At 38.7% G+C, this 18,986-nt stretch overlaps 2 protein-coding genes across 14 annotated transcripts; one reads left to right on the top strand and one right to left on the bottom strand.

Moving 5' to 3' along the window:
- The first annotated feature begins 3,149 nt into the window (after positions 1-3,149).
- On the top strand, positions 3,150-8,778 carry LOC148853863 (E3 ubiquitin-protein ligase BOI-like). 3 transcript variants are annotated; one of them, XM_088941461.1, is made up of 6 exons: positions 3,175-3,314; positions 3,411-3,469; positions 3,774-3,822; positions 4,583-4,692; positions 7,464-7,825; positions 8,171-8,778. In XM_088941461.1, exons 4-6 carry the CDS (start codon positions 4,587-4,589, stop codon positions 8,711-8,713), a joined length of 1,011 nt encoding a protein of 336 aa, XP_088797587.1. In that variant the 5' UTR covers positions 3,175-3,314; positions 3,411-3,469; positions 3,774-3,822; positions 4,583-4,586; the 3' UTR covers positions 8,714-8,778. The 3 variants fall into 3 exon arrangements, with proteins under 3 accessions (XP_088797585.1, XP_088797586.1, XP_088797587.1); XM_088941459.1 differs by lacking the exon at positions 3,774-3,822 and having other exon boundaries at positions 3,150-3,314; XM_088941460.1 differs by lacking the exon at positions 3,774-3,822 and having other exon boundaries at positions 3,150-3,314; positions 4,587-4,692.
- Positions 8,779-10,371: 1,593 nt separating this feature from the next.
- LOC148853864 (uncharacterized) lies at positions 10,372-18,817 on the bottom strand. Of its 11 annotated transcripts, none has more exons than XM_088940995.1 (11): positions 18,487-18,817; positions 17,419-18,387; positions 15,972-17,160; positions 15,683-15,743; positions 14,956-15,086; positions 14,549-14,632; positions 11,933-12,072; positions 11,687-11,801; positions 11,512-11,581; positions 10,839-10,901; positions 10,372-10,745 (listed from the first exon to the last, which is right to left on the bottom strand). In XM_088940995.1, the coding sequence occupies exons 5-11, from the start codon at positions 15,015-15,017 to the stop codon at positions 10,668-10,670; spliced, it is 612 nt and encodes a 203-aa protein (XP_088797121.1). In that variant the 5' UTR covers positions 15,018-15,086; positions 15,683-15,743; positions 15,972-17,160; positions 17,419-18,387; positions 18,487-18,817; the 3' UTR covers positions 10,372-10,667. The 11 variants fall into 11 exon arrangements, with proteins under 11 accessions (XP_088797121.1, XP_088797114.1, XP_088797120.1 ...); XM_088940988.1 differs by having other exon boundaries at positions 11,687-11,807; positions 15,653-15,743; XM_088940994.1 differs by lacking the exon at positions 15,683-15,743.
- Between the last annotated feature and the right edge of the window lie 169 nt (positions 18,818-18,986).

The raw sequence follows: 18,986 nt of genomic DNA on the forward strand, positions 1-18,986 counted from the left end.
CACTGAGGCTTCGAATCCAATGTATTTGCATGAATACAAGGAAGACGATGAACAGTATCTGTCCTTTCTTGATATTTTTTTCAAAAAAGTTATCCTATTTTATTTATTTTATTGATATCCAGTGCAAAAAGTTGCCCTTAGTTTACAGTGGATTTACTTAGTATGCATTTATTTTCGTGGGCATTTATAGATGGGGTGTTTCTTAGACATTTAATTGAAAAGCATTGGCGTTCCATGGGTGTTTCAAGTAACACACCCCAAGCTATCTTCCACCTCAGTTTATAGTGCTCTAATTAAGCATTTTATTTCAATAAATGTTGGGGTTGTTCAAGTGATGATTGAGTTGGCAAAGTATGCCACGTGGCTATCTCCACAGGTGCTCCCTTCTTAGGCCACATCGCCATGCGTAACGAAAGAGCATGATTAAAAAGGAGTATCTTGCATGGACAAGGAAGCGAACTTCGCTAGGGAAGAAGAAACTACTCAAAGACCTCGACAGATACCCTCATTTCGACAATCCCGGAAGCCCTATCCATCTAGGATACGGACACCCAACTATAAATAGGTATTCCTTGCTTGAGGTAAGGGGCTTTTGGAACTGCACTCTTTGAATACCTCTTTGCACTATCTCTTCGGCACGAACCAACGCTATTCCAATCTACTCGGCCCGACCACATCCTTTTCGATCCTATTGATTTGAGCGTCAGAGTACCTACATGGGGAACAACTCCTTGGGCCTCTGGCCTTTCTCATGGTTGCAAATCATAGTGCACGGTTTCATCCTTACACCTCGGCCTCGTTCGGTTAGCGGGACTATCTGATTGTGTCATCGATTCAGAATACCTTGGATCGGACAACATCATATTGGTGCAATCTGTGGGAAATGTACAAAAAGTCATTTCCCAAACCCTTTTCTGCACACTAAAAGCAACCATGCCTAAGAATACATCCGATTGCTCTGGAGTCCATTCCCCATCTTAGGGATCCTGCTCACTTCACAACTCTCTTCCTTGGGAGCACTAGCATCAAACAATGATCGACTTCACACAGTTCCTAGCCATGCAACAAAAAGTTGATCGTATCCTTACCAAGATGGAGACGTTGGGACAACCGGCACACGCCCCCCAAGCCACTCGCCTTGACACGTAGGTGCTTGCCACAACTGATCCTCGCATTGAGGACTCCAAAAGGAGCCACATAGGTTGGCACAAGGCCTAGTCCGACCGTGAATGTCCGCAACCATCTCGGAGGTCCAACCCCCCCCCCCCCAGCTCGGCTTCATGTGCATGACACCCATAGTAAATCACATCGCTCTAGCACAAGGATTCCAGTGCAAGAACGACTTGGCCAGCGCATGCAACAGTCCCCAATCTCGATAGCCAAATCCAGCTTAGCCCGAGATCAGCAAGCAGCTTCGAAAGCAAAGAAGTCCATCAACGTGGCATCGATGGGAAGGGGCGTTGAAATCAAGGACATACAACAACGACTGATCGAGTTGGAGTGCGGCCAAGCGGATCGTAGTGCAGCCCCTCTGACGACCTGACCAACAGAGCAATGTCACAGTCAACAGCCCACAAAAGAGCCTGTCTTTGTCCAAGAGATCATTGACAAGCTTCCTCCAGCTAGATGGTGACCTCCTTAGTTTGAGAAGTACGATTGGGCAACGGACCCAAACTGCCATATTGAAGAGTTCAAGGCGATAATAATGTTGCACGACTCCTCCAAGGGCCTCATGTGCAAGACCTTTGTTGCCACCCTCCACGGAGTTGCTAGAACCTAGTACGTCTCCCTTCCACCATGGTCCATATCCTCCTAGGAGTAGTTGGAGACACAATTTCTAGCATAGTTCATAGCCAGTTAAAGGCACTAGAAGACGTCGGCCAGCCTCATGCAAGTACGATAAAGGGAAGGAGAGACCCTAAGGAGATACTTGGTGAGGTTCAATGCCAAGGCCCTTCAAGACCAGACTCTAGACCAGTTGGTGGCCGTGACCGCCATCATGAGTGGACTGTGCTCCTCAATGTTCAATTTCTTTTTGCAAAATAACCCTTCGCCTAACTTGACTGCACTCATGAAGCATGTACAGAAGTATATGAATACCGAAGAGGCCCAAGCGCTACGCAGGGAGGATGAAAACCAATATGGCTGGAAGCACAGAGACCACGATGGCCGAAATACTGATGTAAATTCACGACCGCAACTTCATCAAGTGGCCTGAGAAGATGAAAAGTTGAAAACCCAAGGTAAAATGGTCCAAATATTATAATTAAGGTTATTTTTGGCATTATGAAGTTATTTAAAGTGCACCTGATCTCACATGATGGCCCTTACTAATGGTATGGCGAGTTAACTATAGGTAGTGGATTGTTGAAAATTGAAAGTTCGGGTACTGATTTTGGCATTATGAAAAACACTGTTTTTTATGTTTTTCCCATTTTTGTATGCTGACATGCACCAAAAAAGTAATGGTAGGAAATTGGTTACAAATTAAATAGAAAACCTGAGAAATAGTGAAAGCAAGTAAGCAACACCGCAGGCTATAGCAATGATATCAAGTAGACTTGTTCATTGGCCGGGCCGGGCCGAGCTTTCACTCTGTATTAACAAATTTTTCTAAGGCCCGAGCCCAAGCCCGGCCCTCATAAAAAGCCCGAAGCCCGAGTCCAAAATTTAGCCCATGTTGTTACTATTGCTGAAGCGACTGAATAGAGAGAGAGAGAGAAATTATAAAGAAAAAATAAAAATGTACATATTAAATTATAAATATATATATATATTTTAATAAATATTATATTATTTATATATTTTATATAATATATAAAAATACATATTATGTATTTTATAAAATATATAATATTGAGTCTGGTCGGGCCAGGCTTTTTTGACAAATTCTGAGCCCAGCCCGAAACACCATCGGGTTTAGGCCCAAGGTCAGGCCCGCGGGCCTAATTACATGACCAAGCCCGACCGAGGTGCGGGCCAGGCCATCGGGCTACCCGGCCCATGAACAGGTCTAGTATCAAGTACAAAACCTGAGAAATTGTTTCCAAACACCGTCTAAAAATGAATGGTGTTTCCGTCATGCAACGTGAAAGCAAGGGCATTTATGTCTTTGCGACATTAATAACCGAAATAAAAAAAAAATCAAAATTGCTGGTGGGAAAAACGAATACAGGTAGAAGTAGAAGCTATCAATTCCGAATTCCGAAACTTATTCGTTCCTTCTTCTGCTCGCAAGTATTGGACACTCAGACCCGAAAACTATTTCTGTAACGGATTCCATATTTTCTGTTGGAACCAAATTCTATTCCGAGGTTCGCATCGCTTTACGTTTCGATTTAATTTCCATCTACCGTGTTGTTAGTGCATTAACTGTTCCTTTTTCCCCTTCTCTTGATTCTGCCATTCAGATCAGTGGCCGGAGAGGTTATACACGATTGAATCTCCGTGGGAAACGTGACGTTTGGAGGTATGGATTTGGATTAACTAGTTTTTGCTATTCTGTTTCTATGTTGTTGCTGCTATACGATTTTTCTTCTTTTCCTTTTATGTTTTCGAGTCTTTTTAGGATGATCTTTGGGATTGAGGATTGGTACTATGGTGCAATTACTTATTTCTTGAATATGTGAAGTCCTGAATCACATGGTTATATTTTTTAGGTGATTTGTAAAGTTCCTTCATTTGGGTCATCGATTCCTTCTTTCGTTTCTAAAACAGCAATGTAATGACATATTTTTCTTTTCATATTATGATTATTTCGTTCTTTTGGATAGGATCGTGGGAGTTATAAACAGATATCTAAAGTAGACCGTAACTTGCATTGTAAGATTTATATTCGATTTCTTCGTTGGCGTTTTCATAGTAGTTATTGGAGGCTCTGGTTTTATTTATGCCGTCTTCATGTTTTCCATCCTATTTGAGGATCGCGTTAATTTTATTCATCATCATCATCATCCATGCCTTAACACAAGTATATGCTGTTTTGCTAATCCGTTCTATTTAAAGCCATATCCACTGTTAAAATGGCGTTAACTTTATTGATACAAGAAAAAATTTCTATGTAGGCACCCTCCTGCTTCTTTTATGTTGAAACAAAAATGGTTGATGTGTTTATGTAGTTACAATTAGCGTTTCCTTCTACATATTCTGTCAAATTAGTATGGAATCTTATTGGTTTCACTTGATAAGCGGAACAGCTGGTAGCAAGATTTCTTATTTCTTGATTGGGCTTTCTAAATGTATCTTGATTCTTGAGTGATAAAAGAATCTGAATCTGATCATCAAAATTTCATCCTAATTCCTAATTCCCAGCTGTCCATAAAACAAAACTAACACAGTTTTCCACTGGTTCAGTCTCAGTTCCTTTTATCTTGATGTTACATTTACAGCTTGAGATTGTTTCTTTTGATGTTTATGTTGTTAATTTAAGTTACTTTCTATCTCAGGAAGATCTGGCTTTAAGTACTAGACCCCCATGTATTTCTCACTCAAAGCCTTTAAACTTGAGATATTTTGCCTGCCTCTGATAGTTAAGATGTCAAATCAATTCTTCTATTATGATGATACGTTTTTCTTCTTGTAGGAAGATGTTTGGAGGTAATAGCAGTAATCCAGTCTTTCCTGTTCTCCTTGAGGAAAATCGGTTCCAGTACGATTCTAACACCTCAACTCAACTGCAATTATTTGGAAATTGTGAGTTCTCTGAAGAACCAATTTTCTTTTCTTATTCTTGTGCCTCGTTGGATTAGCAAATTATATCTGTTTCATTTGAAACTTATCATGTGTCCGGTGTGCAGGTCTCTCATATGAGCTGTTGCATTTATTTTGGATTGTGTTTATCCTTTTTTTTTCAGTTCTGTTGGATACTCTCTCTCTCTCTCTCTCTCTCTCGTGTGTGTCTCTGAATAACAGCCCATGAAGGTTTCTTTGATCTTTATGCATCGATACCCCTTTGTCCATGTATTTTTGTGATGGGGATTTGAAAGGAACCCATCTTCCCCGATACTTGGTGCATTGCACCTTATTTTTAAGCATTGAGTGCCATTTTGTTCTCTGACAATTTAAAAGAATCTGATAGATTGTACCAATAAAAAGAAGAATATGATGGATGGGAAGGGGTTAATTTCCACTTAGAAGATATATGGTGTGCCCGTCAGAATGCCAGTCCTTACCTCCTGTACTTGTGCCACAGTCACAACAATAATAGAAGATCCCTTTCATTACCACATGAAAATCCCTTCTGACTGAATATTTATTTGGTTATTGTTGACTGCCTTATTCACCACTGATCCATTGTCCCATCTATTGACAATTTTCATATCTGTTTGGTCCTGTGGAAGTAAAATCTCTATTGACTTTGTCATTTATTAGTTTTCTCCCCCTGCACCCCCAAAGAACACACACAACACACACACACACACACACTTTTTCTTGATTATCTTTCTTGTTGCAGCTATAATTTTCTCTCAATGGTGAGATGGTTGTAGGTGTTGTATTTAATTGTTTCTCAATTCCTTGACATTTGATTTTACCTTTTAGTTTCTTTTTCTCTAATTATTTAATGTTTTATAACTCAAACAAAAATCAGAAGATATATAATTTTATCTGATAATTTGTTATCTTTTAGTTTTTAATTAATGTTTGCTTCCTAAGTTTTTAACCTAGGGGTTCTGCTGCCTATATACAAGGAGTTACTCAGTTTAAGATATTACTTGTGTTGGACTAGAACTTGAGAAAAAACACTGAAAAAAATGCCCAGCTTGTTAATCTTGATTATTTTCTCACCATAAATATTTGGTATGTGCTAATGAGGTCTGGAGGTCATATGGGAATTAGGACCTCAAGCAAACTTTGGTGTTTATTATTTGGACCATATTCGTTATTTATATATGTAATTGAACATATAAATATTTTTTTTTTATCAATAACTACATCATTTCAATTCATTGATGAATCAAACAGTGTACCAACGTGTTTGACACAGTGTTTTAAATCGCGGAGGTGTGATGCAAGGCGTTCCACTACCTAGAGGCGTGAGGCGTAATTCAGAACGCAAGAGGCGTAAGCCTCCCGAACACAAGGAGGCGTAAGCCCCCTTAAGAGGAGGGTGAAAAGGAAGGGGAATCTCATTTTTTCTTTATTTTTAATAAAAATCTTTTATATTAAGAAGAATAAATATGCATAACAGTAGTTCAAAGGGGGGGGGGGTCCCTTACTTTTCTTTTCTTTCCCTTTTTTTCTTCTCTTTCCTTTCCTTTTCTTTCCCTTCTTTTCTTTTCCTTTCCTTTCCTTTCCTTTTTTTCTCTTTTTTTTTTTCTGTATTTTCATATCAGATGTGCATGAGGCGCAAGAGGCATATGCCTCTAGCACACCTCATGAGAAACGCCTCAGAGGTGTCAGCACCTCTGGCATACGCCTCAAGGCATTTTGGGAGCGCATTGCCTGGAGGCGCTCCTCCAAGCGTACGCCTCCCACGCCCTTTTAAAACACTGGTTTGACAAGACTTGAACACATGACCTCTCATTTTCATATATTGCTTAATTACCACTAGTCCACCTCTTTACTTAAAACTACAAATTTTAGCAATAGCAAGATTTGAACCTTGATCGTTAGGTTTTAGTGACCTTACGTTGACCACTAGACCACACCCATTTGTTTTAATTGAACATATAAGTATTTGCATGACATTAATTTCACAATTGTGGCCTCCGTGGGTTTTTTTAATTTAAACATGCTATTTTTGGCCAATCCATTAGGAATAGGGTTACTGGTTACATAGTTATGGATCACTCATGTTTTGATGTGCAGCATTTTCCACATCAGTAAGGATAGCAACACCGATATCTTGGCTACCTCAAACTTGCATGAAATAAAGATTCATTTATTTATTTTTTGGTAAACTTTTTGAGCAACTTATCAATTAAAAAAATAAAAAAATTGGAGAAGTATGGGTCAAGGAAATTTAGGGTCAAATGGGGTGCCTGGTACATCCCCCATGTACATAATTTACATTCTTTTCACTAATTGATAAATTAGAAATTTAACAATTAAAAAACCACATTTTGATGTACTTGTAGAAACAATCTGAAAAATACAATACATAAGAATGGTGTATATAACAAAGCTTTATTTAAGTTTTTGAGAACCATTCGACGATCTCATCTAACCCTCCTCAAGGTTTGGTAGAACCCAAGTTGGGTACAGGTTGCCATTCCACAATGCAGGAAAAGCACATAGCTAATATCGTAGTCAAATTAGTATGCCACTTGGTTTTGATTTACAGATTCTGATTCAACAATATCAGTTTATGATATGGTGTATTACATGCAGTTATTATATATTTATTGTCTTTTCCACTACTTGATTTAATCTGCTTTTCTAACATCATGGAAATTTCTTCTGTCTTGCTTGGTTGTTCTATTGTTGGACTAATTTTTTAGCAATTACCTGCCATTCATGCACAGTACAAGCTGGTTGCAGTGTTGATCCAGTGACCTTTGTTGGAAATGAGCAAGTCTCCACCATGAACCAGCCAACAAAAAGAGGCAGTGAAACAGAAGATATTCTGAAGCAGCAAAGGCTTCAAATCTCCTTGAATACTAACTTTTGTCAAGATGAAACTATCTGGCATCCAAGCATTCCTAACCTGAATCCTGTCTCAACTGGGTTGAAGTTGTCATACGAGGATGATGAACCCAACTCCTCTGTTACTTCTGCAAGTGGAAGTATGACAGGAGCTCTTCCTGTGATTCTGTCCCTTGGTGACAGCCTCAGGACTGAGCTCGATCGCCAGAAGGAAGAGTTTGATCATTATATAAGAGTTCAGGTACAGCTATACATTATATCCACCTGACCACTTTGCATCCAAATTGTTGATCAATGAACATTTTGGCAGAAGGCCAGAAAGAAGCCCATCAACTAGTGGATGTTGTGTTGATCTAATCAGATTGTTTGACCTATTAGTGCTGCCTTGGTTAGTGTCAGTATCATTGTGCTGCAAGTTATGGGTTTTCATCTATGGTCAATGTTCATCATATACAAGTACTCAGTACTCACTTTGTAGTTTAGGCAAGGATGAAGTGGTAAATACTTGATGGTAGTTTGATAGTTGCTTTCCGGACCTTTACCATTCAAACTCACTGTACTTTGTTCTTGGTTTCTCATCAAATAGGAAGAACACATTGCAAAGGGAGTGAGGGAGATGAAGCAAAGGCACATGGTTTCTTTCCTGAAAGTCATAGAAAAAGGAGTTGGCGGGAAGCTACAAGAGAAGGAGTTTGAGATAGAGAACATGAACAGGAAGAACAAGGAACTGGTTGAGAGAATAAAACAGGTGGCCATGGAAGCCCAATCCTGGCACTACCAAGCAAAGTACAATGAGTCAGTGGTCAATGTCCTCAAGAGTAATCTCAAACAGGCCATTGCACAAGGTGCTGACCAAGGAAAGGAAGGCTGTGGTGACAGTGAAGTAGATGATGCAGCATCCTCTTACATTGACCAGAACAATCTACTGAGTTTTCCAGGTGGATCTGGGACTAACCATCAAGGGTTAAGGGAACAGATGACTTGCAAAGCATGCAAAAATAAGGAAGTTTCCATGCTGTTGTTGCCTTGTAGGCATTTGTGCTTGTGTGTGTACTGTGAGGAATTTATTGATGTCTGCCCTATCTGCCAATCAATAAAAACTGCTAGTGTTCAGGTATACATGTCCTGACTCCTGGAAAGTTCAAACCAAATATATGAAATGGAAAAGTTATTATTCATAGCCTTTTGCTTAAATTTACATTTTGAATCCCTGGGTAATGTGAAATACATGTGGAGCAAATATCAAACTCGAATGGAGTTTTGGTGATTATTCCGTTGTCCCAATTGTTGTATTTAGAATCTCGCCTCGGTACTTTGGTAGGTAGACATCTATGTTTCATACTTACTAGAGCAGTGTATAAATAAATGGGAACTGGTCATGCTGTTAGGGGGCCTTAGTTTTTGGATTTTGAGAGGGGGAAAAGTTGGCCCATTGACCAAGGAACCTATGTTCTTTTTTCTAATTTATGTGGGGACTAGGGAAAATTTATTTTCCTGGATAATTGATACTTATCTCTTAGGTGGATAAATTAACTTTCCAATCTTGAGGAAAGTTGCCAAAACTTTGGATGGGACAAAAATGATCATTTTGATAATAAAATTTTTATGGTTAAAATGGTCATTATTTTATTTATCTGGAAAATAAAAGAACATGGGTAAATGTACTTACCCGGATAAAGGTTTCCCAAGAAACACTTGCTCGGATAAATAACTTGCCCAAAAACGAACATGACCTTAGAGTCAAAATGTGCTGTAGACAAAGTTGTCCACCCTTAATCACCCGACCTCCTACTACCTAAACCACTCTTTATTGACTTATCGCTTATTAATGATTTCTATATTTTATATCATGTACGAGAGAGAAGGAAACGACAATGACTTGAACACTAAAGCAAACCAATAGTACAACCATATATACAATAGTCACCGGGAAGAAAAGGATTTCTTATCCTACACTGGACCTGTAACGTACTTTTGCTACATTGAAGGATGATTTGGCATGTCCAGACCAAAACTATTCTTCGAATTGGACATCTTTGGATTGGTCATTTGTTTAGACCCCCAATCCATGAAAACTATGGGTACACTACCTAATGATGGCGTTTTCCCTAACTGATATCCGCCTCGTTCATCAATGTTTCAGGGTCCGTTTGATTTACAGTCAGAATTGGAAGGGTCTGCTTGGTTCAAACAGGAATGGGAATGAAAATGGGAGTGAACAGGAATGGGAATGGCTATGCCTTTTAAGTCTTCTTGCCTAACAGTTGGAATGGCCAATTCCACCCAACCAAACAGTTGGAATCAGAGTAGCCCATTTCAATTCCGATTCCCACAAACCAAACAGGGCCTCAATTATTATTTTTATTAATAAAAATATTGCAAACAAAATGTAGGTTGTTTTAGACTTCTTTTCAGTCTTCTTGCCTATGCCTTTAAGCTGAAATTTGTTCCATATACTAAGGATATCTTGCTTTATACATGTGGAAAGGGGTTTGAACTTTGAAGCGGAATTTTGCTCCATTGATAAATTTGATGAACAAGGGGAGAAACCAAATACGCATCATAATTTCATAAAGTATCAGATCTTTTCTGGTACAACACTAAAGCAACTCGTCAAAATAACGAAGAAATTATTATCTTCCCAAAATTTAACATTTACTCTACATTGTGATGGGTTGCTCTGCCCTTTCGGAGATCCACAGAAGCCCTTGCCACAAAGTAAAGTTGGGTCTCTCTTTCTGCCAGTCATCCCGCAAATCACCTATTACAACTACAGAAAGAAGAAAAGAAAAACCAACAGGAGGGAGATATTCATTTATTTACTTTGATGTAAATATTACAATCCATGAATAACACATCATATAAATTTATTCAGAAGAAATAGGAGACTGCACAATGGATATTTTCCACGTAAAATGATATGTAGGTCGCTGAAACCCATAATTGAAGTGGTTTTGCAATAAACGAGCACCAGTCTTAGAAAAATACACCAAGTGGAGGGGTTAGAGCCTCCCCCGGAAATTCCCAACTACAACTGTAGACACCAATGGCCCATCAAATCCTTCTTTTTTTTTTTATAAGTATCAAATCCTTGTTCTATTGTCCGCTCGTTTTTTCTTCAATGCAGGCTCAGCTTCTATACGTTCACCACTTGATTTTATCTGAAAAGAAAAATGAACTATACTTTTTCAGAAAAAGATGTTTCCCAAAAGTTGTAAATAGGAGATCGTGACTCATGAGGTAACTTTTTTCACCTTATCAAGCTTCTCCCTGACCAGCCGAACTGTCTCATTCATTGAAGGAGATGGGAAATAATCCTGAGATTATACATGCCAAGAAGAAAAAACCTTTTTAGTTCAGGAAGTTCAACAATCTAGCTATGCAATAGAGTCTGTTAAACCATATGTCAAAGGAAAAAGTTACAATATTATCATTGACTACTGAAAATAATAAGAGTAAATAAATGTTGAGGGCCAAAGAACCCTAATCAGTGTGACATTTGGGACTTGGTTAGGAAGTGGGCTATTGATTAGATTAAAGAATAATGCCTTGGCCAACTAATAAAACAAAACGACTAAGACTAATGTCACAAAAAACTCAATATCTGCTAGGTAGCATAAAAATACAAACCTGGAATAAGATTTTGGTTGTTAATACTGTTCAACCTAGCCAATTTATAAAAGAACCTAGCAACAATGATCATTGAATCTACATTGAGCCAAATAATGCTAATAAGCATTCAAAGTAGTAGATGACCACCATTCATCTAAGCACAAGGAAGAATAAAAATGGCACAAGTTGTCCAACATAGCAATGCACAATCTAAACGAATGATGAGGCCATTACAAAGTTTAATTAATTGCAATGGAATTTGACAAACATCTATGTAAACTACCAACCACAACATGACACATTATTACAATATACCTGGTTAAAGGGCACTGTTGTGATGGAAGGATCTTTCATCTCAGAAGTCCCTTCTATTTCTTCATTCCCCCTAGGGACAAAAGTATGACAAGAAGACACCATTTTATTTCAAGACTTAAGAAGTGTTCCTAAACAGAACTGCAAAGCATAAATTAAGATAAAAAACATCAGCTACCTTTGGGTAAAATTAATCCCTTTAGAAATGCAGTTGGCCTGTAATGGAGCTGGAGAGACTAAAGGTCCTTTGACAGCACCTGGGGTTTGAGATGAAGACCCTTTCAACCTTCCTGCTGCAACTAGAAATATAATATAAATTAGAGATAAATTCTGAAAGAATAAAATCTCATCAGAACTTCATATCAAAGGGGAAAAAAACATCTCTTTCTTCCATGGATTGTATTCCATTTAGTGGAGAACTCACAATTTAGTCGTGCTAGAACTTCCTTTCTTCTTCCCTCTAATTTGTCCTTTGTGTCAGAAAGGCTCTCAAAATGAGGAGCATAAGAGACTTGTAGTCGATTTCCTAGGAAAACAAACCCATCAAGTTTTTTCTTTGCAAACCTGCAAAAGAACTTGTCAGTAGTTAAAATACACCACCACATTATCTTATTGCATATTAAGTTCAATAAACAAAAACATCATGTGAATATAGCAAGGTAATAAAACGAACTTGTCTGCCTATGTACCAGCTATGTCAAAGGAATCATGTCACAAGGTCTAGCATATGTTAGTATTAATTAGACTCACCTGGCATTGCTAACTAATAAAAACTTGATCCAGTAAATATCAGTAAATGGCTCACAGTCTTCTCCATCCATGGGCTTAAACTTGACAAAGCCAAATGACTTGTAATTGTCTACTGACAATACCAAACAATAGTACACAAAGAGAAAAGAAAGGGAGAATCTCAAAGGAATTCCCCATGAAATTGATACAGATTAATGAAAGCAACTGTAAATATGGTTTGGCTGATTTTTCTTTATTTTCTTGTACTCTTGGGAAGCATGGGTATTTTAGTGTTCTCTGTCATTTCTATTAAGGTTTCATCATAAACTTATGCCCTTCTAGTCATTTCATATCTGCCTTCAAGAAGTTGATTAATTCTTTCAGCTCAGTTTAGAAGGAGTACAAATACAAATATGTAGAGTGCAAAACCATCTAATTTGTATTATTTTGTATGTATTTGCACTGTACATATTTGTACTCCTTCCAAACCAGTGTTTTAAAAGGCATGGGAGGCACTCCCAAAACGCCCTGAGGCGTATGCCAGAGGCGCTGACACCTCTTGCGCTTTTTTCATGAGGCGTGCTAGAGGTGTACACCTCATGCGCCTCATGCACATCTGATATAAAAAGACAGAAAAAAAAAGAATAAAAGGAAAAAAAAAGGAAAGGAAAAGAAAGGGAAGGGAAAGAAAAAGAAAGAGGAGAAAAAAAAAAGAAAAAAGGAAAGGAAAGGGAAGGGAAGAAAATATAAGGGGATAGAAAGTGGTTTGCCCCTTGCCCTTTCGGCTGGGGGCTCTGCTTCGACAAGACACCCCCTTTGAAATAATGTTATGCATCTTTATTCTTCTTAGTATAAAAGATTTTTATTAAAAATAAAAAAAAAAATGAGATCCCCCCTTCCTCTTCATCCTCCTCCTAACCCCCCTCCTCTTAAGGAGGCTTACACCTCCTTGTGTTTGGGAAGCTTACACCTCTTGCGTTCTGAACCATGCCTCACGCCTCTAGGTAGTGGAACGGTTTTAAAACATTGTTCCAAACTAAGCTTTCCTTCCAAATTCTCCAACTACAAAAGGAACAAAGCTGTATACTGCTCCCTCCACCTCCACCTCCTATACCTTTTTCACCTGCTATTATTCAAAAAAGATACCTTCATGAAATGGATCAGCAAGTGAGGAACTGGTTCCCTACAAGAAGAGCATAATGAGCTATGAGTAGACATTCTACAATTTCTTTGCTTCAAGATCAGGTGGGGCCGTGGGGGTGGCCACAGAGAGCATATACCGACTTTGGGAGCTACTCAATTACTTCAAAGACTTATTCAAGCATGACACGTGAATAACCAGAAGTTAAAGGATTTCTGTTCCATTGAAAACAAAACATTCTAGACGACTTTTAGGTTTTCAGAATGGGGTGATAGCTGATTTAAAATTTTTGGTGAGAGCATCTCTTTACTTATTTTCTAAAAAAGGGATATTGCCCGATATTGGTCCTGGCTGTTCTGGGTGTTGGGAGGGATGGACAGATAAGTTCTAACCTATAGAATTTTTTGCCCAATGTGGTTGCTCTTAGACAAAAATTCATGTTCTAACACTTTTCTTTATCTTCACTATTAATAAAATTTCTAACCCTCACTTCAAGGCATGTTTTTGTTCAGAAAGGAAATCCATCAACATTGAATCCCTCCTCTCTCCTTCTCTATGTAACACCAAAAATTAGGCAGGCAACATGTACTTAGTTGCATGTAGCATGCCTGCCAAGTAGTAGGTCCCTGCAACTATGACATGTCAACCTCTAGGAATGATGGCACAGCTACATGGATGTACAGGATATTAGATTCTGAATAATCAAATATAATTGAGAAGATAAATAGCTATCAAAAAATAATTGAGATGATAAAGTTAAATGAAAATGCTAACACTGAATGAAACATGTTCATTGTCATGATGCCTTATCTAAGGGTTCTAAGTACCAATATTTTGTAATGAAACTTGTCTATAGGGACATTACTTGGTGCTATGGTAAAACTGAGGCTGACAAGCTTGGCAATGTAGGTTTAGGTCTGAGAGTGTCTACTTTGTACAAAAAGTTCCAAAGGTTACATTCAGATCTTGCAGACCCTACTAAAGACCAACATTGGCTGACAGCTCTAATTAATGATCCTTAAGATTGGACTATCATCAACATGTTACAATTAGTGGCATGCCAAGTGCCAAGTGGTGGCACAGTGTTCAAGTCCAGACAACATGAAGTTCAAAATTAGTCATTTCTTTCTCAAAAATAGAATCTAATAATTAATGATATGGAGGACTTACTCCTCTATCTCCCCATAGGAACCAAATAATTTCAACAGTTCATCGCCACATCCCAGTGCTGGTACATTCCTAACTATAAGATATCTGCAAACACCAAAACGAACAAAAGGGATTGGAAAAAAGTAGTTAACTTAACCTCTACAAAAAAAAATGTATATATATCTCGATGGTTAAAAAAGAAAAGATAAAATAAACAATTAAAACATGAAAAGAATCTGATTTTATATCATATGAAATGAATAGAATGAAAGAAAGAATTGTAAAAGGAGCATTCTAGGATAAGTATTTCTATATTCTATCTAATTCAAAATTTGAACTTGATACCATGATTTTGATGACATTCTAAACTCTAAAGAGATTTAGATGTCAAAATTGAGAATGTGTAAGATAATGAAGATATAAAGCACCTTGATTCATCGCATACTGTATATACACGAACAACAGGAGGTTCATCTCTCTTTCGTGCCATCTTACTAAACAAATAAAATTCCTTTGTTGAAGAAAAGGGTTCCGTTCCATATGCAAGGTCAGTTGTTTGCTGCTTAGATTTTGAAGACCAGAAAATACAGGTTTGGCTGCTTAGTTATAGAATCGGAAATAAAATAGCAGTAGCAATACTAAGAATTTCAATTGAACCCAGATAAGGAATACTGAAATATTTCGGGGTAAAAGCAAACTATAAATTTACAAATTAGAAATTACAACTACTCGGAAGAGTTGGGCGAAATAGCGCAATTCAATTGAATCCAACTCTTTCAGAACTATAGTCAAGATAAAAAGAAAGGAATTGCAGTCACCAAAGCAACGGCCATTTCAAATTTAGAAAAGACAAGTTGAGGACAGGTGAAGAAGTTTGTGAAACGAGAAGCTCCAGTGAGAGGGAAATCACCAAAAGCCAAAATTCCTTAACGAAGTTATATATATTGGAGGAGATTTGCGAAAAGCATGGATGCCTATTGGTGAGTTGGGGTTAGGAGTGATTAGATTAAGAGTTTCACTTTTCTTTTATTGTTCTGTGGGAAATTAGGGAATACTAAAAGTCTAAAACGCACAATATCAAGTGCAACTACTGAAAACCTTTCTGCATTACAATTACGAAAATACCTTTTTTGGTCAGTATGAAACTACTGTTACCCATAGCTCTAGTTCAACGAGGATCAAGAGACATTTCTTCAATGTTGCACCGGAATCTAATCTACAAATACAGAATTGATGTCAAATACCATGAACGATCAAATTGGTAGTAAATGCGTTCCGTGTTTAAGGAAATCGGACACAAATCAATAAATAAATTTTTTAGACTACGCTTATTGTTTAGCTAATTGATTATTCACTAACGTTATTCTTTCTGTTTCTAACAATTGACTAACTCTATCCTTACTATTATATAATTTTATTAAAATTTAATATTACCCTTACTTACTTTCAGCAACTCAACTTCTTCCTTTTTACGGAGTAAATTGAACTAGCTCCGTCCTTACCAACGGCGGCGATAGCCCCCTCCACCTCCGGCCCCTTCATTTCATTCGAAAGTTTTTGGAATCTTAGACCGCTTCTCCCGCTTTTTTCTCCAACCCACCAAATCTCTCTTACTTCTCTGCCTCTCCCTACCGGTGGCGAGGAAGGGCATCACCGGTGGTTGTTAAACTCCGGCGACTGGCAACAGATCTCAGGTATGATTCTTTCCTTTTCTTTTTTCTTTCCCAACTCACTCTCTCCAGAGCCAAAAACCCATGTTCACATCGTTCGCTTTCCAACAGATGATCGACCATTGGCATCACCGGCAACTGCTTCTAAAACCACCGGATCAGTGTGGAGTCCACATTGAGGGGATTGGGAATTTCCAATATTCTGAGAAAACAAAGGACCGGAGCAGAAGCAGAAGCCCTATGCTGAGGAGCCCTACTGTTGAGGAGCAGTAGCAGAAGCCTATGTTGAAGAGCAGAAAGAGGTGCTCCACCGCCTGACATGGGTGCTTCGCCCCCAACGGAAGCAAAGAAGTTGCCTGAGGAGGGAGTGCCGCCACTGCCGCCGGATGAGGGAGCTCTGCCCCCAGCGGAAGCAAAGAAGTTGCCTGAGGAGGGAGCACCGCCGCCGCCTGACGAGGGGGTCTCCATTTCGAGCTCCCATCTAGTGTCTTTCCTCTTCATGGAACTTGAACCTGAACCAATAAAAGACTGTCCGTGGTTTTAGAAGCAGTTGCCGGTGATGCCAATGGTCGGTCGCCGGTTGGAAAGCGAAGATGGATCGGTTGTTCTGGTCCGATATGCTCAAACTATTTCCTTCCGAAATGCCGTTAGAACCTGAAAGCTGGCTCCACGAGGAAGGTTAGTTTGGTGTCAGAGACGATCATTATATCGCCATTACCCTAGTTGTCTAAGGCCCAGATGGAGGGGTTGATCGAAAATCCCACGCCGTCGCTGAATACGCTTTTGATCCGTAGAAGGAGGGAGAGAGAAAACATTTGTGTGTAATGGAGTGAAGCTCATCATTTGCTTTCTTGTAATGAGCTGCATTTCTCCATTAGTAGCACTTGTCGCCAAACTGCTTACCTACTTGGGAGGAGGAGGTGGGCTTCACCCAAGTCTCATAAGTGCCATTAAAACTCGCACCTGAAACACAAAATGGTTATAGGACCGGTGTTTAACAGGGTGAGGGATGAGTTGACATAATAGATGGAGCGTTTGAAACGTCTTCGATAATAAGGGTAAATTTGGGTCTTTAAAAAGTTATACAGGAGTTTTGACGAAATATAACGATAAAGGTAAAACTAATCAATTAATAGAAACAGTAGGAGCAATGTTAGACAATATTTAAATAATAAAAATATATTTAAACAATTAACTAAAAGGGCAGTTTAAGAAATTTACCTAATAAATAAGGGTAAGTTTCACGAATTTAATAAGAATGCCTTATTATCCCCAATGTTTCGGACAATTGATTATGTCTTACTGTTATCGTTAAACATAGATGGAATGGCTGAAACGTCTATTTTACCCTTTAAGTCAAACTTATGATTGAAAGTTAAATTTTATCCCTCGTTCTAATGCATATGCGCAGGTTCATCAGTTGAACAGAACGCCTGAAACACCATTCTCATCGCCTGTGACAGCGGTCGCTGCAACTTACGAACGGCGGAGCTTTCGTGAGAGCACTAAGGACACAAAACCGGACGATAGTCATTCCTTTCCCTCGCCATTACTGGTTTTAGTGGTCTCTTTGTTTTTCCTTCACTGATACAACGTTTTCAGGTCTTGTAGAGGAAAAGCGAAGCTTTATTTCTTCGAGAATTGAAGTAAGGGTTTTTTAACTTTTAAAAGCTATGTTCTTCTCGAACAAGAGAAGAACAGAACTAGCTTGAAGCTCTGGTTTCTATCATATCTTACCTTTCGATTTAGAGAGAAAGGGTCGGAAGAAGGGTGGAGGCGCCAGTCAGAGCAAGGGTATGTAAACCTCCTCCAGAGAGCTTTTTGATTAACAGGAAGAATCGATGGGGTTGGGTTCAGCACCGCCACCGTCGTCTACATCAACCCCCTCCGGCATCGGCACCTTCATGGCAAGATTGGCGGTAGGCTGGAGATCTCAGAACTTTCGAACCGGTGCCCAGATCTGCCGAGTATCTCTTAGATCTACAAAGAACCCCAACTGTGCCCAGATCTACCGAGTATCAATCAACTGATCAATACGAACAAGTTACTCGCAAATCCGCCTGCTTCGTATAAACTGAAACCCCAACCGTGCTTTCACTCGTACATCTAGCATCGTAGCCAGCAAGATGAGATTGATCAAACTCGGGCGGCAAAATTTGAAGTAACAGATTTCTGGCTCCACGCGTTTAACTGAAAGCACATCAACAAAAGGAGAAAATCGGTGAACAAAGTAATCATGGCTCCAAACGTTTGATGGACAACAAAATTCTAGGGTTTGGGATAATTAACTAAAAGTATAAGATTTGAATAATCAGTGTGTTTCTTCGTATTATTGAAGAAATCAAGAGCCTCCTTTTCTTTGCATGGTATTTATCTATTGACACCTTCGACTGAGTGTGATTCGCATAAGGTGTATCCAAGCTCCATGTCTTGCGAAACACATCATCGGACGATGGAAGTAGAGGAGCTCGAAATCAAGGTGTTCAACGACAGTGGAAGTTGCCTGAGGAGGGCATTTAACTTTGGCGTTTTTGAAAGTTATAATAGTCACATTTGACAGAATGTTAATAGTCACATTTGACAGAATGTGAATAAGGAATAGTGTCAAACAATTTTCAAATAGTAGGGTACACTTATTCAATTGGCTAAATAGTTTAAGAAATTTATTCAAAATAATAAAATAGAAGAATAAGGAATAACTTTTTATTTTTCTAGTTGGGACAAATTTCTTAAATTATCTTTATGATTTAATTAATTGAGTAATTATATGCTTATTGTTTACATATTGT

This window comes from Nelumbo lutea, chromosome 4 (assembly GCF_056320005.1).
Source record: "Nelumbo lutea isolate HS-2025 chromosome 4, American lotus-T2T, whole genome shotgun sequence".
Taxonomy (NCBI): domain Eukaryota; kingdom Viridiplantae; phylum Streptophyta; class Magnoliopsida; order Proteales; family Nelumbonaceae; genus Nelumbo; species Nelumbo lutea.

Excerpts from the sequence above, each read along its gene's own strand:
- LOC148853864 (XM_088940989.1), bottom strand. The coding sequence starts at position 15,017 with ATGGCACGAAAGAGAGATGAACCTCCTGTTGTTCGTGTATATACAGTA. Across the intron at positions 12,073-14,548 it reads TCCTATGGGGAGATAGAGGA|GTTTGCAAAGAAAAAACTTG; the intron begins GTAAGTCCTCCA and ends GTTCTTTTGCAG. Across the intron at positions 11,808-11,932 it reads AGTTCTAGCACGACTAAATT|TTGCAGCAGGAAGGTTGAAA; the intron begins GTGAGTTCTCCA and ends TTATATTTCTAG.
- LOC148853863 (XM_088941459.1), top strand. The coding sequence starts at position 4,587 with ATGTTTGGAGGTAATAGCAGTAATCCAGTCTTTCCTGTTCTCCTTGAG. Across the intron at positions 4,693-7,463 it reads ACTGCAATTATTTGGAAATT|TACAAGCTGGTTGCAGTGTT; the intron begins GTGAGTTCTCTG and ends ATTCATGCACAG. Across the intron at positions 7,826-8,170 it reads ATCATTATATAAGAGTTCAG|GAAGAACACATTGCAAAGGG; the intron begins GTACAGCTATAC and ends CTCATCAAATAG.